This window comes from Melanostigma gelatinosum (assembly GCF_949748355.1).
Source record: "Melanostigma gelatinosum genome assembly, chromosome: 3".
Classification (NCBI taxonomy): Eukaryota; Metazoa; Chordata; class Actinopteri; order Perciformes; family Zoarcidae; genus Melanostigma; species Melanostigma gelatinosum.
The window spans coordinates 24,305,034-24,333,022 of NC_136636.1; the positions used below are offsets into that span (position 1 = coordinate 24,305,034).

The window sequence follows — 27,989 nt, forward strand, 5'->3', positions numbered from 1 at the left end:
ACAGATTTGCTCCATTGTCGCAGGATCATAAATCTCCATCTGATGACCTGGATAAGCAGCCATCTACTCAAAGCAGGGTAAGAACTGAGAGTAAATGTGAGAAAAGGCCGCAGGCAAAGCTAGTGACTGGGCCTGAGACTCTGATTGTTGGTGACTATGCTGTAAAAGATGTCAGAAAACTGTGCAGCAAGAACACCAAAATACTCTGCTTTCCGAAAGATATGGTCTCTGACATGAGACAAATTCCTGGACATCGTGGCTGACTATCCCACAGCTAAAAACATCGACTATCCCACAGCTAAAAACATCATCGTGCATACAGGAAGCTGTGATATTGTGAAACAACAGTCTGAAGTTCTGAAGCGAGACTTTATTGATCTGTTAAACACAGTCAGCTCTGTCAAGGCTGAGGTGTTTATCAGTGGCCCTCTTCCACCAGTCAGAGGAGGAGATGGAGGATTCAGCAGGCTGTTTGCACTGAACAGATGGCTGTCAACTGCATGTGCTGACCATTCAGTACATTTTATCAACAATTTCTACCTTTTCTGGGAGCGCAGACATCTTTTTGCAGCGCATGGAATTTGCCTGAACAAGTCAGGGGTAAAACTGTTTACCTCAAACCTGTTTTTCTCCCTGCGTCACCCGTCTGTCCCTACTGCCAAGGACAAGATACAAGCGGAGTCTAAGAGAGACATTTCGCTCAGTCAGAATGCCCATATTTTATTGGCTGAGCTGCATCACGTGATGTGATTCACTACCCTCTGCTGTTAAGTTTCGTTTCACGATGGTCACATGCTCGCCCACTGACCAATCACAGCACACTCTGCACCTCGCGGCAGAGCTGCACATGGAAACTGAGCTGCACTTAATGCTGAAATCATTAAAATGTCATTTAAATGTCTGCTCTGTTAAGCACTTTGTGATATGTCTGTGAAAAGCGCAATATAAATAAAATTCATTCATTGTAGGCTGGCGAGCAGGCGCTGACACTCAAAGAATACGCCCAACATGTCAAACTAAAGATCTGATTGGTTGAACACTATGACAATCAACAATATCGTCCCCATTCACTTAACCTGCACAGGGATGCACTCCTGAGTGTGCAGGCCTGGGGCATCTCTTCTAACCTAGAGACACAGAGGTGAAATCTGATTGGATAAAAGCTCTACTTAAAACAAGCTGCACTGGAAGCAGAGCAACTGGGGAATTTTTTTTTATAAATGAGTATTTTAGAAAAATTAATTATAAAATAGATATAACATCGTGATTCTGTTTAGGCCAGCAGAGAAGGCCTTGCAGGCCCACCACTGCTGTACGGTTACAAGGACCTGTACCGACCTACCTGTGCACATGGTCCTCCAGGACGACCCTGCGTTTCATGTTGTAGTTTAGTGGTTAAGTATTTTATTAAGACCGATCGTGTAGTGCTAGCGACACTAATAAGATAGCATTTCCTAGAATTTCCGGCTCCTGGACATCAAAATCGGTAGGTTTGAATGAGTCGTTTCATGCTAAATCTGTTTGGTTAAATGTTACTGAAGGACGTGTGTAATTTTTAGCATGTTAGTTAGCCTGTGCTAGTCCCTCTCACCTAAGTTGGGGCTAGTTTGAGCATGTGCGATAGTCTTGTCTCCATGTACCCCACATTAAACGCGGGTTCATTTTGCAGGGTTGCAGAACAGCTAAAACAGCTTAGATATAAAGTAATGATATCAAATATGTTGATTTCGAGCATAGTAGAAATGGTTGAATGAAATACAAGTGTGTGAATATAGATTTTATTTTCTTGATGTCATTTTGTATATATTTAAATACATATTAGCAGCATTCGGTCAGTCCTCGCCTAAAGATCAAGACGAAAAGAAACATGGTTATAAATTCAGAACAGTTCACTGTGCCGAGATGTCAGCTCTGATACCTGGTTATATTTCGTACTCACAGGTTTTTGGTCCAATGGTCTGTGTTAACAGACGTCCTACTGGAAACCTGCAAGGTTAAATTAATAACCATGTTTTAGTCATCCTCCAGTTTTATTTATGCAGAAAAAAAAGTGTAGCTATATAAAGTTACCTTCACAGATGACACCAGCATCCTCAGAATGAACACAGTTGTGGGTTCCTAATCCTCTGTGTGTACAGTGTGTTAGTGATGACTCAATTCCTGAACACTGAAGGTCATCCAGCCAGATTGGTCCACTTCCTTGTCCAAAATGTGCACTTCTTGGTGCCGACAGAGCTCTGCCACAGCCCAGCTGTTGACACACCACCTGAGCATCATTCAAATCCCAAACGTCGTCACACACCGTCCCCCAATTGCCGTTGTGGAAGATCTCCACTCTGCCAGAGCAGCTGCTGTTAGAGTTGACCAGTCTCACTGCGGTCATATCTGGTTAAATTGAAAAACAAAAATCTCTCAACATATGGCAACAGCAGTATTGAGCAAAAGCCCCATCTCATCAATGTAACTGAACTTGATTTAATCATTTAGCTTCTTTATTATTAATATGATGAAGTCTAACATATCATACACATGTTACGTTCACACATGATTCTTCTGTGGTAAAGATAAGAAATTATCTGGAAAATGAGAGGTTCTGTGATATGCAATATTTCATACAATAGATGTAAATTAGGTGTAAAGTAAGAGAGTTTGACATTGAAAAATAAATAAAAACTTATTCAAGAAGTACAACTGGGGAGGCTCGACTGTCATCTCTGGCGTCCCTGAATAGAGACGGACCTCTTGCTGGAACTGAACTACATCGATGTACTGTACAACCGTGACATTTAACTCTTTGTAATCAAAGAGAGGATGGACTTTGTCTTTAAATGGTGAACAGCAGCTTTGGTAAGTGAACTGCTTTTTTTTACATCTGCAGTATAGTTACTACAGTTTTACATTTGTTTATGAAATGGTTAATATGGTTCTCTGCTGTGAATAATATTTGAATGGCCCCGTGCCCTTGAGTGTGTGACAGAATTCGTGTTTTAGCAATGTAATTTTGCCAGAATGTGCAGAGGCCTGTTGTATCATGTTATTTGAGTTTTATGTTATTCTACCTGCTTTGTGGTCAAATAAATGTACGAGACTGGTTCTTGCGAGTTCGTTCTCGTCATGGTGTTAATTACATTGATTTTGACTAAATGCATTGCCCGTTAATGACGAAGCATCCCGTCATGAGGCGTAATAGTGAGGTTATTAGGAGGTGGTTCAACTGTAGTAGGACAGCACTGATGGCCAAAGTACAAAATGCATGGCCTGCCACTGGTTTTAGGACTATTTACAGCAGCACTTTATTGCGTGAAATTGAACAACAATGTCTTTTTTTTCCTTTTTAAATTCTCCAGTAATATTTGTTCAGAAAAAAAGAAGAAATTTGGAGATGTACAAAGTTACCTTCACAGACGACACCAGCATCCTCAGAATGACCACAGTTGTGGGTTCCTAATCCTCTGTGTGTACAGTCTGTTAGTGATGACTCATTCCCTGAACACTGAAGGTCATCCAGCCAGATTGGTCCACTTCCTTGTCCAAAATGTGCACTTCCTGGTGCCGACAGAGCTCTGCCACAGCCCAGCTGTTGACACACCACCTGAGCGTCATTCCAATCCCAACTGTCGTCACACACCGTCCCCCAATTGCCGTTGTGGAAGATCTCCACTCTGCCAGAGCAGCTGCTGTCAGAGTTGACCAGTCTCACTGCGGTCATATCTGATTGAAGTGAAAGCAAAATATCAGTCAACCCACATGGCAACTGCTTGCAAATTACAGCAATATTGAGCAAACGCCACATCTCTTAAATGTAACTTAACTTAATTTAATCATTTAGCTTTATTATTATTATTATGAACTCTTACATATCATACTCTCCCTTCACACATGATTCTTCTGAGGTAAAGATGAGAAATTATCTGGAAAATGTGGGGTTCTATGATGTGCAATATTTCATACAATGGATGTAACACGAGGGTTAAAGTGAAAGAGTTTGATATAAACAAACTACCACTGTCTTTACGCCACCACCACTAAGCTAAAGGCAGACTATAGTTTAGCATGTTGATGTTCATTCGTCTCATTTAGGCACTTGTTAGCAACAATCATTTTTCAGACAGTTAAAACCTTCAAATTTCACAAGTGGGTTATTCACCGACATATTTTATGTCATAGAACAAGACGCCATTTTGACACGGGTGACAATAAAGTTAATTGTGCGCCCATTCCATTTGTCACAGTCATTCCAGTGAGCCAGCATCCACAACACCAGGGCCATGGCCCACCTAAATGAAACAGGGCCATAATCAATGTTAGCAATTGTACCTGGGTTTACCCTGCAATGATATGTTGAAATGGCTGCTGTGAGAAGAGCACATCATTGCTAACTTTTTCTGCCTGCTCTTTGGTGCTGGGCAGGTAGTGTACAGTGGGTTGATCAGAACTTTGCCACTGAAAACTAATTCTCTGAAGTTTCCATCCTCTCTGCAACTCCCTTCACATTACAAGAAATGATTTGATCCATTGTGAATATGAAACATCAATCAGTGCAGCTTCATGTAAAGAAGAATTTAAGCTTAAACCTGCTGATACATCAATTACTTTACCTGTCCATCCTGTTAATGTCTGAATTAGCAGGAGCAACAGCATTCCACGAGTCCCCCTCATCACGGGCCACATACAGGAGATAGGACCCACACTTGCTGAATCGGACAAAAGAGGCACTTTGCCAAACTGCATCAACGCCGACTCTTCTGGCTTGCTAAATGATTGACTCCAGTCCTAACGCAGGGTACATCCCAAGTCTCTTTATATGCACTTTTCGCAGCAGCCAATCTGGCGCATAATTGCAGGGTAAACACAGGTGTGATTGATCAAACTGATGAAGGTCCCATTCTATTTAGTTTCAAATTCATTCCAGTGAGCCAGCATGCACAATACCAGGGCCCCAGCCACCGAAATGGAACAGAGCCATTTTTTTCAATCACACCTGTGTTCACTCTGCAATTACATGTCAAAATGGCAGCGGTGATAAGGGTCTATTTCATCCATGGGTACATCCCACAGCTCTTAATCGCATCCCCGTTTCCCTCACTTGTGTCCTTTGAAACCATGTGAGGAGAGAGGAAACGAGGAAATATGTTTTAAGATACATGAAAATTCCTTTCCTCAGTTGCATCACGTGAAGCGACGTCTGTTTCTGATGACGGCTCTGATCACAGCTGGATCAGCTGTCAGTTGGCCTTAACAGCTGGAGAGACTTTTGAGAAGTTTGTGTCTGTGCTAGTATTATTAGTTACTATTATTAAGTACAGTGATGATTACTGTGTGTCTTTAATAGTTATTCGTATTATTAGTTGTTATTATTAAGTACAGTGATCATGTGCACAGACACAAACTTCTCAAAAGTCTCTCCAGCTGTTAAAGCCGACTGACAACATATCAGTAATTTACTCCAGCATGCACAGATGGATCTAAAGATCCTAATACAGGTAGAACTGGTTTGGCGGTCACCATACCAACCTTGCAATATGAAGTCAAAGGGAGAACATCAGATCATCTGTCTGTTTATACAGTTGAGACGTTGGTCATTTTAACAGCACTGCAGTGGGTAGAGGAGGTTCGGATCGAAAAGGTCATTGTCTGTTCAGATTTCAGTTCAGTATTATCCTAATTACAATCATTCACAACCCATAGCAGGCAGGATTTAATTTATGAAAAATACGAAACACTGTTCTGACTTAAGAATATGGGTATTTTTGTATAATTTATGTGGGTACCAGCACATAGAGGGGTAAAAGGAAACGAAAGAGCAGATAAATTAACAAAAACAAGACACATTTTACTCAGCAAAGCAGAAGCTAAATCATAAATCAAAAGAAACATTAGTAAGGAATGGCAGCACAGTTGGGATGTAGGAGAAACAGGAAGACATCTTTATGCTGTTCAGAGAGAAGTTGGCAAAGGGAGGCCATCCAGAAGAAGCACCACAGAAGAAAACATATGAACCAGACTGACGATTGGGCACACAAGGCTGAACAAAACAATGCAACTAATAAATAAACACCGAACAGGACTATGTGAGCACTGCCAGATACCAGAATCTGTAGACCACATCATTTGTCATTGCCAGAAATTCACACTTGAGCGAGACAGGTTGAAGAGGAAGCTGGGAGTTGAGGAACTAAACCTAAAAGATGCATTAACCTTGTGGGCAGGAAATGTTTTTTAAGGGGATAGGTTACTCTTGTCCACACTCCAATACAGTAGGTGGCGGGAATGCACCTTTCACTGGATGCCATTGTTAGGTTCATGAACCTCTCGCAACTGTGGGGGAGACCGCATGTGATCCAGCCTCTGCCAAAAAGTCAGCCGGTCTCAATTGTAATCAAAAGTATTTAATACTACAGAAGCTAAAACAATTGCAAAGTGAAGTACATTATTTACGGAAAATATAGAAATATGATCCGCGCGGAAAAGCATTCACCCGCGCCTCACCCTGAAAGCGTAACGACCCACAAGATGAAACGGGAGCAAAGAGAAAGAATTCTTCCTCTGCCTTTCTTTTCATAGATCGAAAAACCCTCCAATAATGCCTGTCTTAGTTTCTATTGGCTAAATCCAGCTGGCTCCTCCTTCTCGCATCAGCCAGCCGGAGGACCCTCGCGCGGGTGTGACGCCTCGTTCCTGTAAATGCTTGTCTGGAAATCCCTGTCTGACCCTTGGCTATTCTTCACAGTTTTATACGTTCAATGACTGTCTTTTATGGCTTAACACTTCTATGGTAAACATACTATATAAAGATAAGGATTTGCAACTTTTGGCAAAAACTTCACAAGTTTTCCAAGCATAATTGGTACGTCCCAAGTACTTGCTAACATTTTACTATCCACCTCTAAAGGTGCTACAAATTCAACTAAGAAACACTTCGAACAATAAATCTTAAAACACCCCTCTAATTATGAATCCTAAAACACTTCTAATTATAAATTCTTAAAGCACACTTCTAAACCTAAATTTCCTACACAATCCTCCATAAAACTTAAAAGAAGAAGAAGAACAGGGATGTGATTAAGGGCTTTGGGATATAGGCCAAATCCCAATGTCCCCCCTAAACCCTCAAACCCTGAACCCTCAAGAACTTACTGACGTCACCTGGAAAGTGGTTGAGTGTGAGAGACTGTGAGGGCTTGAAATGGTGTAAATAGGAATGGGACAACACTTTGCTTCAACATATCACGTTACCATGACGACAAAAAATATGATGTATAATTGTGTGTATTATTTTATACTTTGTACTCCCTGATTTGAAAGTCTTTCAGACTCTTTCCTCACAAGTGAGAGGTCATTTTATATAAGCATTTACTCATTTAGTCAAAACAGCTTCAATGACAAAATCAAATATTTGATGAAGAAATAAATAAATATTCTCTGATTTCATGTTTATTTTTTGTTCCATCTTTAACCCTTGATGTTTGAGTAAATTGAATATGACAGGCTGAACACACGTGAGCCGTCCTTGTTTTCTCTTCTTATTTTTTTTACGTCTCCATGCGTCCACTGGTTACCCCGTGTTTAATGTCACATTGCAATGATTTGTGGGTAATTCACTGAGGCTAAGTCAGCATACCATGCTGACTTACGGAAAGGGTTCATAAAGGGCTCAAGATGTCTGCAAGAGAGCCCTCAAACAGTTGACGATTTGACAGTGGGACATCCCTAAACCCTCACGGACTTCACGGGAGCGCGCCTCAAAGTCCGTGAGTCCGTAAGGGGGGACATTGGGATTTGGCCATACCTATGGGGTACTTCTCAAGTCTCTTAATTGTCATTTCCTCGCTCCTCGATCCTCGCTTGAACCGGAAGTTGTTTCTGTGCTGCGATATTGACGGCCGTCCCAAAGCTCTAATGTAGCTTGAGGAGCGAGGATCGAGGATGGAGGGACCTTGGAGGAGCCATGAGCGAGGAACCACGAAAACAGACTTCCAGGAAGTTTTTTAACAGCCGACACGCCCCCTCATTGTTCATCAGTTATGTGATTGGACGCTGCAGCCGATCGGCCTGACTGACTGAGTTTAACACCAGAGTGAAGACAGATCACAGAATAAACTCAAGCTTTATATTTGATTTGTTCTCTGGTTCAACATCTGATTTAAATAAATGTTCATTGTAGTCTGAACAACAAAAGAACCACAAACAACTTTCTTAATTTATTAGAAAGATTTGTGTTTTCATGATCTGATATTTCCCTCAATAACCTTTATTATGGAAACAATTAAAGTCAGAGAGAGCTGGAGAGATGAAACACTTTTTACATCATTCCTGAGTGTTTGACGAGTTTTATAATTTAAGAGAAACAATAATCATATTCTGGGTTATTTAATGATGACGCCACAGTCACAATTTCAAAATGTACAGATGCAAATAATTCATAAATAGGACGATCGCATTCCGCCGTAGAAATCGATCCTGCGCTTATAAACAGAACACAGGACACAGTTTGTTAACAGACTACAGAGAGAAAACACCTCTACACTGATGATAACTGTGTGTCTTTATTAGTTATTAGTATTATTAAGTACAGTGATCACGTGAACAGACACAAACTTCTCAAAAGTCTCTCCAGCTGTTAAAGCCGACTGACAGCTGATCCAGCTGTGATCATCAGCCACCGTCATCAGAAACAGACGTCGCTTCACGTGACGCAACTGAGGAAAGGACGTCTCATGTATTTTAAAACATATTTCCTCGTTCCTCTCTCCTTGCATAGTTTCCTCCATGCATCCCTGGTGGGAGGGACTAAGACGCAAGGAAAGGACGCAAGTGAGGGAAACGGGGATGCAATTAAGAGACTTGAGAAGTACCCATGGATGCAATAGACCAGGGGTCACCAACCTTTTTTAAACTGAGAGCTACTGCAAGGTACGAAGGGCTACTTATTTGATACAAACTTCCTGAATAACAAAGTTGCACAGATCACCTTAATAACAATAATATATGTTAAGAGACTGTTTGATCACATGTCAGTTAATAATGATTTCCACAACAATGATGGTATAGCTACACATACATATTTAAACATGCAACTTTTATTTCTGTTAATCTGTTTCAACATTTGTAAGTCAGAGGTATCACATCTCTGATATGTTTGTATCATCACATGATTAAAGTCGGTTACTTTTGCACATGGCGCCTGCTGGTGAATGATCCAGTGGTAATGTAGAAATTGTGCGAAGTCTGGGTCACCTTTGCATTGCGCAATGAAGCCTGCATGCCGGCCCGTCATCGCGGGAGCCCCGTCTGTAATCACCGACACCAGCTTTTCCAACGGTACCCTTTTCTCCACGAAGAAACTAGTAAACAGTCTCGTCTATAGCCGAGCGGGGGATCCAATCCTCCGAGGCGTGCGAGCGTCTTCAGGCGCCCGTGTTCAAACCGCTGGTCTGGGCCTTTTCGGTCGGATTGCGTGGAGGACAATGGTTCTCGGCTGGTCTGTCTGTGGGACCCACCATCACTCCTTAATGACAAATCACGGCCCAAAGAAATCGTCTTATGACTCTACGACCTTGATGAGAGAGTGTGTAAATAAAATATATTCATTCACTGTTAAATAATATGCGCTATACTTGTAAAGCTTATATTGTGGAGTTGTGAGGTCACTGTAAGTAGGTCAAAAACGCAGAATGGGGCATTCCGTCACCCGTTCGTACGATAGAAACAGATACAGTGGCCCTGAAAGTAACGCTTGCTTAAACCACCAGATTAGGGCAGAAACTGCCATCTTAGAGTAGGAGAAGAGCTCTTTTTATCTATTCACACAGAGACTTCGAAATAGTTTAGAACTGCACCCTTTTTCTGCACCTTAAGTGTTAACAATATGCTGGACATCAACATTTCACACACACTGACATTCCAGAGAAGGCGGGTTCCGGACGTGAGCCATTGTGGGTGACGTTGCCCAGTGCTCCATCAGGCCATTTGAATGCTAAAAACAAATCCGCCTCTGCTTTGATTTTGACCAATGGCTCCACAAGGAGAACCAGAATGGACACGCCAGCTTACTCTGTATAAGCGCTCTTAGGTTTCACTTTTGCCTTTTGGTCCGTGCACGTTTAACTGCTGGACATAATACTTCTGTCACAAATAAATGTTATTGCTTGAATTGAGCTAAACGCCTCGATCTCAGTCTGTTCACTCGATCTTCATTCATAACAAGTGCAGTCGCTTTGCTGCTTGCTCTTGCCTCTGCTCGCATTTTCTTGTTTCAATTTGCCAGATATATCACATATATCTTGCCAGATATATCACATATATCACTCTTCAACGTTTGAGTGAAGACAAATCCAGAAAGTCGTTGAGCTATTTGGATTGTTGGCTCATGCTAACTAGCAGCTAAGTTAAAGCTAAGTAGCAGCAAGATGCCTCCCTTCTCCACGGATGACTACTACAAACTCCTACAGAAGATTGCAGTCTTGGAAACAAAAATCTACCGACTAGAAGTAAACACGGAAGTAAATGGACTGTGTGAGAATGATACCACTCTACCATGGACTCAAAACACTGGACAAATGCAAGCTAAGACACAGCTAACTAGCATAACCAGGCCTACCAAGAAACAGGAGGAGAGAGCAGATAATGAATCTTATGCGACTGACTGGCCTGCACTAGCACACGGGCAGAACTCCTCCTCAACCCCTGCACCCAGACGGACAAAGCCAAGGACAGCTAAGGAAAGTAAAAAGTAAAACCTGCAAAATACCGCCACAACAACCAAGCCTATAACTTCAAAACAGATTTGCTCCATTGTCGCAGGATCATAAATCTCCATCTGATGACCTGGATAAGCAGCCATCTACTCAAAGCAGGGTAAGAACTGAGAGTAAATGTGAGAAAAGGCCGCAGGCAAAGCTAGTGACTGGGCCTGAGACTCTGATTGTTGGTGACTATGCTGTAAAAGATGTCAGAAAACTGTGCAGCAAGAACACCAAAATACTCTGCTTTCCGAAAGATATGGTCTCTGACATGAGAGACAAATTCCTGGACATCGTGGCTGACTATCCCACAGCTAAAAACATCGACTATCCCACAGCTAAAAACATCATCGTGCATACAGGAAGCTGTGATATTGTGAAACAACAGTCTGAAGTTCTGAAGCGAGACTTTATTGATCTGTTAAACACAGTCAGCTCTGTCAAGGCTGAGGTGTTTATCAGTGGCCCTCTTCCACCAGTCAGAGGAGGAGATGGAGGATTCAGCAGGCTGTTTGCACTGAACAGATGGCTGTCAACTGCATGTGCTGACCATTCAGTACATTTTATCAACAATTTCTACCTTTTCTGGGAGCGCAGACATCTTTTTGCAGCGCATGGAATTTGCCTGAACAAGTCAGGGGTAAAACTGTTTACCTCAAACCTGTTTTTCTCCCTGCGTCACCCGTCTGTCCCTACTGCCAAGGACAAGATACAAGAGGAGTCTAAGAGACATTTCGCTCAGTCAGAATGCCCATATTGATTGGCTGAGCTGCATCACGTGATGTGATTCACTACCCTCTGCTGTTAAGTTTCGTTTCACGATGGTCACGTGCTCGCCCACTGACCAATCACAGCACACTCTGCACCTCGCGGCAGAGCTGCACATGGAAACTGAGCTGCACTTAATGCTGACATCATTAAAATGTCATTTAAATGTCTGCTCTGTTAAGCACTTTGTGATATTATGTCTGTGAAAAGCGCAATATAAATAAAATTCATTCATTGTAGGCCGGCGAGCAGGCGCTGACACTCAAAGAATACGCCCAACATGTCAAACTAAAGATCTGATTGGTTGAACACTGACAATCAACAATATCGTCCCCATTCACTTAACCTGCACAGGGATGCACTCCTGAGTGTGCAGGCCTGGGGCATCTCTTCTAACCTAGAGACACAGAGGTGAAATCTGATTGGATAAAAGCTCTACTTAAAACAAGCTGCACTGGAAGCAGAGCAACTGGGGACGTTTTTTTTATAAATGAGTATTTTAGAAAAATTAATTATAGAATAGATATAACATCGTGATTCTGTTTAGGCCAGCAGAGAAGGCCTTGCAGGCCCACCACTGCTGTACGGTTACAAGGACCTGTACCGACCTACCTGTGCACATGGTCCTCCAGGACGACCCTGCGTTTCATGTTGTAGTTTAGTGGTTAAGTATTTTATTAAGACCGATCGTGTAGTGCTAGCGACACTAATAAGATAGCATTTCCTAGAATTTCCGGCTCCTGGACATCAAAATCGGTAGGTTTGAATGAGTCGTTTCATGCTAAATCTGTTTGGTTAAATGTTACTGAAGGACGTGTGTAATTTTTAGCATGTTAGTTAGCCTGTGCTAGTCCCTCTCACCTAAGTTGGGGCTAGTTTGAGCATGTGCGATAGTCTTGTCTCCATGTACCCCACATTAAACGCGGGTTCATTTTGCAGGGTTGCAGAACAGCTAAAACAGCTTAGATATAAAGTAATGATATCAAATATGTTGATTTCGAGCATAGTAGAAATGGTTGAATGAAATACGAGTGTGTGAATATAGATTTTATTTTCTTGATGTCATTTTGTATATATTTAAATACATATTAGCAGCATTCGGTCAGTCCTCGCCTAAAGATCAAGACGAAAAGAAACATGGTTATAAATTCAGAACAGTTCACTGTGCCGAGACGTCAGCTCTGATACCTGGTTATATTTCGTACTCACAGGTTTTTGGTCCAATGGTCTGTGTTAACAGACGTCCTACTGGAAACCTGCAAGGTTAAATTAATAACCATGTTTTAGTCATCCTCCAGTTTTATTTATGCAGAAAAAAAAGTGTAGCTATATAAAGTTACCTTCACAGATGACACCAGCATCCTCAGAATGACCACAGTTGTGGGTTCCTAATCCTCTGTGTGCTGATCAGCAGTCTCCGGTATTCACAGACATCTTCAATTGCGCCACCATCATCCCCGTCCCCCAAAAACACGAAGGTTCACAGGACTAAATGACTACAGGCCTGTCGCCCTGACCTCTGTGGTCATGAAGTCTTTTAAGCGCCTTGTGTAAATAGAAATATATATTTATAAATGATGCCTTGATTATTGCACTGTGGTCATTGTTATGCACTATTCACCAAGTCAAATTCCTTGTATGTGTAACATACTTGGCAATAATGGTTCCGATTATGAAAAAGCCAATGGGATTTGAGATTATTACAGGAAATAAAGTCTGAGGCTAAACCAGTTTATGATACAAACATGTTTTGTTTATTAAGTTCATCTTCCCAAATCAACACTACTTCATTTAAATCATAGATGCAACCCGCAGAAGTAAAAAAGTCACGTCACGACGAAACAAACTACACGACTGTCTCATGACTTCACGCCACCACCACTGAGCTAAAGATTATAGTTCAGCACGATGATGTTCAGTAGCCTCATTTAGGCACTTGTTAGCAACCAACATTTTTCAGAAGCTTAAAATTTCACAAGTGGGATATTTACTGACATATTTTCTGTCAGTAAATATTTCAGGAGTCTTACCAAAAACCTTGTCAAAATTGCTATTGACTTCCACGAGTGTAAAAATTCAACTCACAGCTGCATTTTAGGGCCATTTCCAGCAGCACTTCATTGTAACTATATTATTGTATCGTTTGTGAAATTTAATGGAATTAATGTTTTTTCAAAATTATATTTGTGCAGAAAAAAAAGCATGTGTAGATGTACAACGTTACCTTCACAGATGACACCAGCATCCTCAGAATGACGACAATTGTGGGTTCCTAATCCTCTGTGTGTACAGTCTGTTAGTGATGACTCAGTTCCTGAACACTGAAGGTCATCCAGCCAGATTGGTCCACTTCCTTGTCCAAAATGTGCACTTCCTGGTGCTGACAGAGCCCTGCCACAGCCCAGCTGTTGACACACCACCTGAGCATCATTCCAATCCCAACTGTCGTCACACACCGTCCCCCAATTGCCGTTGTGGAAGACCTCCACTCTGCCAGAGCAGCTGCTGTCAGAGTTGACCAGTCTCACTGCGGTCATATCTGATTGAAGTGAAAGCAAAATATCAGTCAACCCACATGGCAACTGCTTGCAAATTACAGCAATATTGAGCAAACGCCACATCTCTTAAATGTAACTGAACTTAATTTAATCATTTAGCTTTATTATTATTATGAACTCTTACATATCATACTGTCCCTTCACACATGATTCTTCTGAGGTAAAGATGAGAAATTATCTGGAAAATGTGGGGTTCTATGATGTGCAATATTTCATACAATGGATGTAACGCGAGGGTTAAAGTGAAAGAGTTTGATATAAACAAACTACCACTGTCTTTACGCCACCACCACTACGCTAAAGGCAGACTATAGTTTAGCATGTTGATGTTCATTCGTCTCATTTAGGCACTTGTTAGCAACAATCATTTTTCAGAAACTTAAAACCTTCAAATTTCACAAGTGAGTTATTCACAGACATATTTTATGTCATAGAACAAGACGCCATTTTGACACAGGTGACAATAAAGTTAATTGTGGGCCCAGTCCATTTGTCACAGTCATTCCAGTGAGCCAGCATCCACAATACCAGGGCCATGGCCCACCTAAATGAAACGGGGCCGTAATCAATGTTAGCAATTGTACCTGGGTTTACCCTGCAATGATATGTTAAAATGGCTGCTGTGAGAAGAGCGCATCATTGCTAACTTTTTCTGCCTGCTCTTTGGTGCTGGGCAGGTAGTGTACAGTGGGTTGATCAGAACTTTGCCACTGAAAACTAATTCTCTGTGGTTTCCATACTCTCTGCAACTCCCTTCACATTACAAGAAATTATTTGATCCATTGTGAATATGAAACATCAATTAGTGCAGCTTCATGTAAAGAAGAATTTAAGCTTAAACCTGATGATACATCAATTACTTTACCTGTCCATCCTGTTAATGTCTGAATTAGCAGGAGCAACAGCATTCCACGAGTCCCCCTCATCACGGGCCACATACAGGAGATAGGACCCACACTTGCTGAATCGGACAAAAGAGGCACTTTGCCAAACTGCATCAAAGCCGACTCTTCTGGCTTGCTAAATGATTGACTCCAGTCCTAACGCAGGGTACATCCCAAGTCTCTTTATATGCACTTTTCGCAGCAGCCAATCTGGCGCATAATTGCAGGGTAAACACAGGTGTGATTGATCAAACTGATGAAGGTCCCATTCTATTTAGTTTCAAATTCATTCCAGTGAGCCAGCATGCACAATACCAGGGCCCCAGCCACCTAAATGTAACAGAGCCATTTATTTTAATCACACCTGTGTTCACTCTGCAATTATATGTCAAAATGGCGGGGGTGATAAGGGTCTATTTCATCCATGGGTACATCCCACAGCTCTTAATCGCATCCCCGTTTCCCTCACTTGTGTCCTTTGAAACCATGCAAGGAGAGCGGAAACGAGGAAATATGTTTTAAGATACATGAAACTTCCTTTCCTCAGTTGCATCACGTGAAGCGACGTCTGTTTCTGATGACGGCTCTGATCACAGTCGGCCTTAACAGCTGGAGAGACTTTTGAGAAGTTTGTGTCTGTGCTAGTATTATTAGTTACTATTATTAAGTACAGTGATGATTACTGTGTGTCTTTAATAGTTATTCGTATTATTAGTTGTTATTATTAAGTACAGTGATCATGTGCACAGACACAAACTTCTCAAAAGTCTCTCCAGCTGTTAAAGCCGACTGACAACATATCAGTAATTTACTCCAGCATGCACAGATGGATCTAAAGATCCTAATACAGGTAGAACTGGTTTGGCGGTCACCATACCAACCTTGCAATATGAAGTCAAAGGGAGAACATCAGATCATCTGTCTGTTTATACAGTTGAGACGTTGGTCATTTTAACAGCACTGCAGTGGGTAGAGGAGGTTCGGATCGAAAAGGTCATTGTCTGTTCAGATTTCTGTTCAGTATTATCCTCATTACAATCATTCACCTCCCATAGCAGGCAGGATTTAATTTATGAAAAATACGAAACACTGTTCTGACTTAAGAATATGGGTATTTTTGTATAATTTATGTGGGTACCAGCACATAGAGGGGTAAAAGGAAACGAAAGAGCAGATAAATTAACAAAAACAAGACAGACATTTTACTCAGCAAAGCAGAAGCTAAATCAACAATCAAAAGAAACATTAGTAAGGAATGGCAGCACAGTTGGGATGTAGGCAGGGGCGGAATGGGGGGAAAAAGTGGCCCGGGAGTTACTGTCAGACCGGCCCACTCAATACACGGCGCGCTGCCCACTCAATGCACGGTTTTTGCAGCAGCTCACTCTTTTCTGCAACACCGTCTATGATTTTCTCACTGTCCAGCATCTGCAAAACATCTGTCTGAGTAGCCATCAACATAAAAGCCTCCAGGTGCTGTTGAGAGAGCGAGCTCCTGAGCCTGTTTTTGATATATTTCAGCGTCGAAAAGCTTCGCTCGCATGCTACCTGTGTGACAGAGAGGATAATCAGGAACCTGTATGCAAGGCCTATGATGTGGTATGCATCTGTCAGGAGGTTGTACTGCTTCAGAACTCGGTAGCAACAGATTGGACAGTCCTTGCAAGATGAGCACTTTTTGTAAACCATCTCTGCCTCATCTTCAGCCTCATCTTCAGCATCCTCCGGCCCGGGTTCTGTTGTCTTGGTTGTGTACTCCTCAAATACTGATGCCTTCAGCCTATCCCACTGTCGTGCCAGACGTTTGAGCTCGCTTTGTAACTCGCATAGTCAAATCAACGTAATTAACACAATGACAGCCACAAAGTCATAAGAACCAGTCACATATATTCATATGACAACAAAGCACATCAATCCAGCAGACCTGCAGCGGATCCACGCATTCCACCACACAAGAGCACGAGCCATCAAATATTATTCATAAAAACGTTACTGCAGATGTAAAAAAACAAACGCAGTTTGTCACTTACCAAATTCTTTGTTGACAAAGAATTTAATCCCAGTACATCGTTTCAGTTCCAGTAAGAAGTCCTTCTCGATTCATGGACGCCGTGACAGTCGAGCCGCCCCTGTATTTCGCCGGTCTATGGCGGCCATTCGCACCTCCGCGGCCCCGCCCCGACCGTCGCCCGGCACGAGCGCACGGCGCAGACCGCGGTTATGGAGAAAAGTTTTTAAAAGCACCGTAGTGTCCAGCCGTGCTATGGCGTCCTCGGATCGCAAGGAGTAGTATAATGTCAGTTTATACTGTTGATGCAGTTTTCACTGATTATTGACTTTCGGTATTAGAGTCAATTGAACGTGTTCTGTGAAGCATATAATATAGTCGGGGCCGGCGATGTCAGAGACCGGCCCAAACCCCGTCGGCCTACCGGGGATTCCCCCGGTATCCCCGATGGCCAGTCCGCCCCTGGATGTAGGAGAAACAGGAAGACATCTTTATGCTGTTCAGAGAGAAGTTGGCAAAGGGAGGCCATCCAGAAGAAGCACCACAGAAGAATACATATTAACGAGACTGATGATTGGGCACACAAGGCTGAACAAAACAATGCAACTAATAAATAAACACCGAACAGGACTATGTGAGCACTGCCAGATACCAGAATCTGTAGACCACATCATTTGTCATTGCCAGAAATTCACACTTGAGCGAGACAGGTTGAAGAGGAAGCTGGGAGTTGAGGAACTAAACCTAAAAGATGCATTAACCTTGTGGGCAGGAAATGTTTTTTAAGGGGATAGGTTACTCTTGTCCACACTCCAATACAGTAGGTGGCGGGAATGCACCTTTCACTGGATGCCATTGTTAGGTTCATGAACCTCTCGCAACTGTGGGGGAGACCGCATGTGATCCAGCCTCTGCCAAAAAGTCAGCCGGTCTCAATTGTAATCAAAAGTATTTAATACTACAGAAGCTAAAACAATTGCAAAGTGAAGTACATTATTTAGGGAAAATATAGAAATATGATCCGCGCGGAAAAGCATTCACCCGCGCCTCACCCTGAAAGCGTAATGACCCACAAGATGAAACGGGAGCAAAGAGAAAGAATTCTTCCTCTGCCTTTCTTTTCATAGTTCGAAAAACCCTCCAATAATGCCTGTCTTAGTTTCTATTGGCTAAATCCAGCTGGCTCCTCCTTCTCGCGTCAGCCAGCCGGAGGACCCTCGCGCGGGTGTGATGCCTCGTTCCTGTAAATGCTTGTCTGGAAATCCCTGTCTGACCCTTGGCTATTCTTCACAGTTTTATACGTTCAATGACTGTCTTTTATGGCTTAACACTTCTATGGTAAACATACTATATAAAGATAAGGATTTGCAACTTTTGGCAAAAACTTCACAAGTTTTCCAAGCATAATTGGTACGTCCCAAGTACTTGCTAACATTTTACTAGCCACCTCTAAAGGTGCTACAAATTCAATTAAGAAACACTTCGAACAATAAATCTTAAAACACCCCTCTAATTATGAATCCTAAAACACTTCTAATTATAAATTCTTAAAGCACACTTCTAAACCTAAATTTCCTACACAATCCTCCATAAAACTTAAAAGAAGAAGAAGAACGGGGATGCGATTAAGGGCTTTGGGATATAGGCCAAATCCCAATGTCCCCCCTAAACCCTCAAACCCTGAACCCTCAAGAACTTACTGACGTCACCTGGAAAGTGGTTGAGTGTGAGAGACTGTGAGGGCTTGAAATGGTGTAAATAGGAATGGGACAACACTTTGCTTCAACATATCACGTTACCATGACGACAAAAAATATGATGTATAATTGTGTGTATTATTTTATACTTTGTACTCCCTGATTTGAAAGTCTTTCAGACTCTCCTCACAAGTGAGAGGTCATTTTATATAAGCATTTACTCATTTAGTCAAAACAGCTTCAATGACAAAATCAAATATTTGATGAAGAAATAAATAAATATTCTCTGATTTCATGTTTATTTTTTGTTCCATCTTTAACCCTTGATGTTTGAGTAAATTGAATATGACAGGCTGAACACACGTGAGCCGTCCTTGTTTTCTCTTCTTATTTTTTTTACGTCTCCATGCGTCCACTGGTTACCCCGTGTTTAATGTCACATTGCAATGATTTGTGGGTAATTCACTGAGGCTAAGTCAGCATACCATGCTGACTTACGGAAAGGGTTCATAAAGGGCTCAAGATGTCTGCAAGAGAGCCCTCAAACAGTTGACGATTTGACAGTGGGACATCCCTAAACCCTCACGGACTTCACGGGAGCGCGCCTCAAAGTCCGTGAGTCCGTAAGGGGGGACATTGGGATTTGGCCATACCTATGGGGTACTTCTCAAGTCTCTTAATTGTCATTTCCTCGCTCCTCGATCCTCGCTTGAACCGGAAGTTGTTTCTGCGCTGCGATATTGACGGCCGTCCCAAAGCTCTAATGTAGCTTGAGGAGCGAGGATCGAGGATGGAGGGACCTTGGAGGAGCCATGAGCGAGGAACCACGAGAACAGACTTCCAGGAAGTCTTTTAACAGTCGACACGCCCCCTCATTGTTCATCAGTTATGTGATTGGACGCTGCAGCCGATCGGACTGACTGACTGAGTTTAACACCAGAGTGAAGACAGATCACAGAATAAACTCAAGCTTTATATTTGATTTGTTCTCTGGTTCAACATCTGATTTAAATAAATGTTCATTGTAGTCTGAACAACAAAAGAACCACAAACAACTTTCTTAATTTATTAGAAAGATTTGTGTTTTCATGATCTGATATTTCCCTCAATAACCTTTATTATGGAAACAATTAAAGTCAGAGAGAGCTGGAGAGATGAAACACTTTTTACATCATTCCTGAGTGTTTGACTAGTTTTATAATTTAAGAGAAACAATAATCATATTCTGGGTTATTTAATGATGACGCCACAGTCACAATTTCAAAATGTACAGATGCAAATAATTCATAAATAGGACGATCGCATTCCGCCGTAGAAATCGATCCTGCGCTTATAAACAGAACACAGGACACAGTTTGTTAACAGACTACAGAGAGAAAACACCTCTACACTGATGATAACTGTGTGTCTTTATTAGTTATTAGTATTATTAAGTACAGTGATCACGTGAACAGACACAAACTTCTCAAAAGTCTCTCCAGCTGTTAAAGCCGACTGACAGCTGATCCAGCTGTGATCATCAGCCACCGTCATCAGAAACAGACGTCGCTTCACGTGACGCAACTGAGGAAAGGACGTCTCATGTATTTTAAAACATATTTCCTCGTTCCTCTCTCCTTGCATAGTTTCCTCCATGCATCCCTGGTGGGAGGGACTAAGACGCAAGGAAAGGACGCAAGTGAGGGAAACGGGGATGCAATTAAGAGACTTGAGAAGTACCCATGGATGCAATAGACCAGGGGTCACCAACCTTTTTTAAACTGAGAGCTACTGCAAGGGTACCGAGTAGTACGAAGGGCTACTTATTTGATACAAACTTCCTGAATAACAAAGTTGCACAGATCACCTTAATAACAATAATATATGTTAAGAGACTGTTTGATCACATGTCAGTTAATAATGATTTCCACAACAATGATGGTATAGCTACACATACATATTTAAACATGCAACTTTTATTTCTGTTAATCTGTTTCAACATTTGTAAGTCAGAGGTATCACATCTCTGATATGTTTGTATCATCACATGATTAAAGTCGGTTACTTTTGCACATGGCGCCTGCTGGTGAATGATCCAGTGGTAATGTAGAAATTGTGCGAAGTCTGGGTCACCTTTGCATTGCGCAATGAAGCCTGCATGCCGGCCCGTCATCGCGGGAGCCCCGTCTGTAATCACCGACACCAGCTTTTCCAACGGTACCCTTTTCTCCACGAAGAAACTAGTAAACAGTCTCGTCTATAGCCGAGCGGGGGATCCAATCCTCCGAGGCGTGCGAGCGTCTTCAGGCGCCCGTGTTCAAACCTCTGGTCTGGGCCTTTTCGGTCGGATTGCGTGGAGGACAATGGTTCTCGGCTGGTCTGTCTGTGGGACCCACCATCACTCCTTAATGACAAATCACGGCCCAAAGAAATCGTCTTATGACTCTACGACCTTGATGAGAGAGTGTGTAAATAAAATATATTCATTCACTGTTAAATAATATGCGCTATACTTGTAAAGCTTATATTGTGGAGTTGTGAGGTCACTGTAAGTAGGTCAAAAACGCAGAATGGGGCATTCCGTCACCCGTTCGTACGATAGAAACAGATACAGTGGCCCTGAAAGTAACGCTTGCTTAAACCACCAGATTAGGGCAGAAACTGCCATCTTAGAGTAGGAGAAGAGCTCTTTTTATCTATTCACACAGAGACTTCGAAATAGTTTAGAACTGCACCCTTTTTCTGCACCTTAAGTGTTAACAATATGCTGGACATCAACATTTCACACACACTGACGTTCCAGAGAAGGCGGGTTCCGGACATGAGCCATTGTGGGTGACGTTGCCCAGTGCTCCATCAGGCCATTTGAATGCTAAAAACAAATCCGCCTCTGCTTTGATTTTGACCAATGGCTCCACAAGGAGAACCAGAATGGACACGCCTGCTTACTCTGTATAAGCGCTCTTAGGTTTCACTTTTGCCTTTTGGTCCGTGCACGTTTAACTGCTGGACATAATACTTCTGTCACAAATAAATGTTATTGCTTGAATTGAGCTAAACGCCTCGATCTCAGTCTGTTCACTCGATCTTCATTCATAACAAGTGCAGTCGCTTTGCTGCTTGCTCTTGCCTCTGCTTGCATTTTCTTGTTTCAATTTGCCAGATATATCACATATATCTTGCCAGATAGATCACATATATCACTCTTCAACGTTTGAGTGAAGACAAATCCAGAAAGTCGTTGAGCTATTTGGATTGTTGGCTCATGCTAACTAGCAGCTAAGTTAAAGCTAAGTAGCAGCAAGATGCCACCCTTCTCCATGGATGACTACTACAAACTCCTACAGAAGATTGCAGTCTTGGAAACAAAAATCTACCGACTAGACGTAAACGCGGAAGTAAATGGACTGTGTGAGAATGATACCACTCTACCATGGACTCAAAACACTGGACAAATGCAAGCTAAGACACTGCTAACTAGCATAACCAGGCCTACCAAGAAACAGGAGGAGAGAGCAGATAATGAATCTTATGCGACTGACTGGCCTGCACTAGCACACGGGCAGAACTCCTCCTCAACCCCTGCACCCAGACGGACAAAGCCAAGGACAGCTAAGGAAAGTAAAACCTGCAAAATACCGCCACAACAACCAAGCCTATAACTTCAAAACAGATTTGCTCCATTGTCGCAGGATCATAAATCTCCATCTGATGACCTGGATAAGCAGCCATCTACTCAAAGCAGGGTAAGAACTGAGAGTAAATGTGAGAAAAGGCCGCAGGCAAAGCTAGTGACTGGGGCTGAGACTCTGATTGTTGGTGACTATGCTGTAAAAGATGTCAGAAAACTGTGCAGCAAGAACACCAAAATACTCTGCTTTCCGAAAGATATGGTCTCTGACATGAGAGACAAATTCCTGGACATCGTGGCTGACTATCCCACAGCTAAAAACATCGACTATCCCACAGCTAAAAACATCATCGTGCATACAGGAAGCTGTGATATTGTGAAACAACAGTCTGAAGTTCTGAAGCGAGACTTTATTGATCTGTTAAACACAGTCAGCTCTGTCAAGGCTGAGGTGTTTATCAGTGGCCCTCTTCCACCAGTCAGAGGAGGAGATGGAGGATTCAGCAGGCTGTTTGCACTGAACAGATGGCTGTCAACTGCATGTGCTGACCATTCAGTACATTTTATCAACAATTTCTACCTTTTCTGGGAGCGCAGACATCTTTTTGCAGCGCATGGAATTTGCCTGAACAAGTCAGGGGTAAAACTGTTTACCTCAAACCTGTTTTTCTCCCTGCGTCACCCGTCTGTCCCTACTGCCAAGGACAAGATACAAGAGGAGTCTAAGAGAGACATTTCGCTCAGTCAGAATGCCCATATTTGATTGGCTGAGCTGCATCACGTGATGTGATTCACTACCCTCTGCTGTTAAGTTTCGTTTCACGATGGTCACATGCTCGCCCACTGACCAATCACAGCACACTCTGCACCTCGCGGCAGAGCTGCACATGGAAACTGAGCTGCACTTAATGCTGAAATCATTAAAATGTCATTTAAATGTCTGCTCTGTTAAGCACTTTGTGATATGTCTGTGAAAAGCGCAATATAAATAAAATTCATTCATTGTAGGCTGGCGAGCAGGCGCTGACACTCAAAGAATACGCCCAACATGTCAAACTAAAGATCTGATTGGTTGAACACTATGACAATCAACAATATCGTCCCCATTCACTTAACCTGCACAGGGATGCACTCCTGAGTGTGCAGGCCTGGGGCATCTCTTCTAACCTAGAGACAGAGGTGAAATCTGATTGGATAAAAGCTCTACTTAAAACAAGCTGCACTGGAAGCAGAGCAACTGGGGAAATTTTTTTTATAAATGAGTATTTTAGAAAAATTAATTATAAAATAGATATAACATCGTGATTCTGTTTAGGCCAGCAGAGAAGGCCTTGCAGGCCCACCACTGCTGTACGGTTACAAGGACCTGTACCGACCTACCTGTGCACATGGTCCTCCAGGACGACCCTGCGTTTCATGTTGTAGTTTAGTGGTTAAGTATTTTATTAAGACCGATCGTGTAGTGCTAGCGACACTAATAAGATAGCATTTCCTAGAATTTCCGGCTCCTGGACATCAAAATCGGTAGGTTTGAATGAGTCGTTTCATGCTAAATCTGTTTGGTTAAATGTTACTGAAGGACGTGTGTAATTTTTAGCATGTTAGTTAGCCTGTGCTAGTCCCTCTCACCTAAGTTGGGGCTAGTTTGAGCATGTGCGATAGTCTTGTCTCCATGTACCCCACATTAAACGCGGGTTCATTTTGCAGGGTTGCAGAACAGCTAAAACAGCTTAGATATAAAGTAATGATATCAAATATGTTGATTTCGAGCATAGTAGAAATGGTTGAATGAAATACAAGTGTGTGAATATAGATTTTATTTTCTTGATGTCATTTTGTATATATTTAAATACATATTAGCAGCATTCGGTCAGTCCTCGCCTAAAGATCAAGACGAAAAGAAACATGGTTATAAATTCAGAACAGTTCACTGTGCCGAGATGTCAGCTCTGATACCTGGTTATATTTCGTACTCACAGGTTTTTGGTCCAATGGTCTGTGTTAACAGACGTCCTACTGGAAACCTGCAAGGTTAAATTAATAACCATGTTTTAGTCATCCTCCAGTTTTATTTATGCAGAAAAAAAAGTGTAGCTATATAAAGTTACCTTCACAGATGACACCAGCATCCTCAGAATGAACACAGTTGTGGGTTCCTAATCCTCTGTGTGTACAGTGTGTTAGTGATGACTCAATTCCTGAACACTGAAGGTCATCCAGCCAGATTGGTCCACTTCCTTGTCCAAAATGTGCACTTCTTGGTGCCGACAGAGCTCTGCCACAGCCCAGCTGTTGACACACCACCTGAGCATCATTCAAATCCCAAACGTCGTCACACACCGTCCCCCAATTGCCGTTGTGGAAGATCTCCACTCTGCCAGAGCAGCTGCTGTTAGAGTTGACCAGTCTCACTGCGGTCATATCTGGTTAAATTGAAAAACAAAAATCTCTCAACATATGGCAACAGCAGTATTGAGCAAAAGCCCCATCTCATCAATGTAACTGAACTTGATTTAATCATTTAGCTTCTTTATTATTAATATGATGAAGTCTAACATATCATACACATGTTACGTTCACACATGATTCTTCTGTGGTAAAGATAAGAAATTATCTGGAAAATGAGAGGTTCTGTGATATGCAATATTTCATACAATAGATGTAAATTAGGTGTAAAGTAAGAGAGTTTGACATTGAAAAATAAATAAAAACTTATTCAAGAAGTACAACTGCGGAGGCTCGACTGTCATCTCTGGCGTCCCTGAATAGAGACGGACCTCTTGCTGGAACTGAACTACATCGATGTACTGTACAACCGTGACATTTAACTCTTTGTAATCAAAGAGAGGATGGACTTTGTCTTTAAATGGTGAACAGCAGCTTTGGTAAGTGAACTGCTTTTTTTACATCTGCAGTATAGTTACTACAGTTTTACATTTGTTTATGAAATGGTTAATATGGTTCTCTGCTGTGAATAATATTTGAATGGCCCCGTGCCCTCGAGTGTGTGACAGAATTCGTGTTTTAGCAATGTAATTTTGCCAGAATGTGCAGAGGCCTGTTGTATCATGTTATTTGAGTTTTATGTTATTCTACCTGCTTTGTGGTCAAATAAATGTACGAGACTGGTTCTTGCGAGTTCGTTCTCGTCATGGTGTTAATTACATTGATTTTGACTAAATGCATTGCCCGTTAATGACGAAGCATCCCGTCATGAGGCGTAATAGTGAGGTTATTAGGAGGTGGTTCAACTGTAGTAGGACAGCACTGATGGCCAAAGTACAAAATGCATGGCCTGCCACTGGTTTTAGGACTATTTACAGCAGCACTTTATTGCGTGAAATTGAACAACAATGTCTTTTTTTTCCTTTTTAAATTCTCCAGTAATATTTGTTCAGAAAAAAAGAAGAAATTTGGAGATGTACAAAGTTACCTTCACAGACGACACCAGCATCCTCAGAATGACCACAGTTGTGGGTTCCTAATCCTCTGTGTGTACAGTCTGTTAGTGAAGACTCATTCCCTGAACACTGAAGGTCAGCCAGCCAGATTGGTCCACTTCCTTGTCCAAAATGTGCACTTCCTGGTGCCGACAGAGCTCTGCCACAGCCCAGCTGTTGACACACCACCTGAGCGTCATTCCAATCCCAGTCGTCGTCACACACCGTTCCCCAATTGCCGTTGTGGAAGATCTCCACTCTGCCAGAGCAGCTGCTGTTAGAGTTGACCAGTCTCACTGCGGTCATATCTGGTTGAAGTGAACACAAAATATCTGTCAACTCACATGGCAACATTAGTATTGCCAAAAAGCCATCTCTTCAATGTAACGGCACTTGATCATTTAGCATCATCATGAACTCTTACATATACTCACTTCACTCATGATTCTTCTGAGGAAATGATGAGAACTTAAATAGAAAATGTGTGGTTCTATGAAATAGATGCAAATTTGGGGTAAAAGGAATAAGAGATTCAAAGATAAAATGTCACAAAACTCGGTATAAAATGTGACAGATGGTTCTGGGTACATTGGGAGTTGATACACAGGTTAACGGACAGGAAGCTGGAGATATCTATAGCAGTGGTTCTCAACTGGTCTGGCTGCGGGACCCACCATCACCCCTTAATTACAAGCCGCGACCCACGAGTATAAATTTTATATAATTTAACAATAAATAACGACTGGACTGAAAAATAAATTACGTAACAGATTCAATTTAGAGTAGTAATTTTCACTGAAATGATCTGCAGCTTTCAATTCAGTTCATTCAGCGTGAAGTGAAAAAGCCACAACTTTATATTTTTCTCATCTTCTAAAAAGAGAAATTAGTGTTTGAAGAATTCACCTCTATGAGTCTGTCCAGTCAGAGTCTAATGACTCTGGTCTCTCTGGACATTTCCCTCTTTTGGAGATCATTCTATGATTTGACTTAGACAGTCCTGCTCTGCGCGCGCTCTCCCTCTCTCTCTCCCAGTGTGTCAGGGTGTGTGTACATCTCACTCCAGTCAAGAAACTCTTCAGAATGCCCATATTTGATTGGATGAGCTGCGCATTGATCGGTGCGTTTCCTGCACCGCTGAACAAGAGCCGTAAATGCTGGAATAATTCCGCTGCTTAAAAAAAAAATTCCCCTTCAAAATTAAATCACTTTTTTTGTCAGGCGAAGGCCGCGACCCACTGAAACCGGGTCCGCGACCCACTTTTGGGTTGCGACCCACCAGTTGAGAATAAGTGATCTAGAGTGCTGCAGGGATGACATTTTTGTAGGCCAACCTGGAAGTTAGCCTCTTACTGGTTCCCTCGACAAAAAGCCAATGGGATTTTGGATAATTTCCAAAATAAAATCGTTGGCTAAACTAGGTCATGGTACCAACACATTTTGTTTCCTAAGCTCATCTTCACAAATTAAGACCACTTTTATCATTATTGAAATCATAGACGCAATCAGCATAAGTAAAGAGATGACGTTAAGACAACAAACCAACTACAGCACAGTCTCATGACTTCACGCCGCCACCACCACCGACCTAAAGGCAGACTATAGTTCAGCATCATGATGTTAGTTAGTCTGATTTAGGCACTTGTTAGCAACCATCTTTTTTTAACAAACTTTAAAACTTCAAATTTCACAAGTGGGATATTTACTGATGAATTTTATGTCATTGAACAACATTATTAAATCTCTTAATCTCGTATTAACCAGACCTTATTTCAGGCATCCTAACAAAATTCAGTCAAAAATCCCATTGACTTCCATTAATCTAAATATTCAACTCAAAGATGGTTTTAGGACCATTTCCAGCAGCACTTTATTGCAGTATTGTTTGTGAAATAGAACAATGTCTTTTCAAAATTCTCTAGTTATAACTGTGCAGAATTCTTTTTTAAATTTACATGGACAAAGTTACCTTCACAGATGGCACCAGCATCCTCAGAATGGCGACAGTTGTGGGTTCCTAATCCTCTGTGTCTACAGTATTTTAGTGATGACTCAGTTCCTGAACACTGAAGGTCATCCAGCCAGATTGGTCCACTTCCTTGTCCAAAATGTGCACGTCTTGGTGCCGACAGAGCCCTGCCACAGCCCAGCTGTTGACACACCACCTGAGCGTCATTCACATCCCAACTGTCGTCACACACCGTCCCCCAAGTGCTGTTGTGGAAGATCTCCACTCTGCCAGAGCAGCTGCTGTCAGAGTTGACCAGTCTCACTGTGGTCAT

At 42.1% G+C, this 27,989-nt stretch overlaps 1 protein-coding gene across 1 annotated transcript; it reads right to left on the reverse strand.

Annotated features, from left to right (window-relative positions):
• Positions 1-1,832: 1,832 nt before the first annotated feature.
• Positions 1,833-27,989, reverse strand: LOC306797383 (scavenger receptor cysteine-rich domain-containing protein DMBT1-like; the record flags this gene model as incomplete). Its single annotated transcript, XM_079296723.1, has 5 exons — positions 1,833-1,843; positions 3,544-3,711; positions 13,882-14,049; positions 25,848-26,015; positions 27,824-27,989. The coding sequence occupies 5 exons, from the start codon at positions 27,987-27,989 to the stop codon at positions 1,833-1,835; spliced, it is 681 nt and encodes a 226-aa protein (XP_079152849.1).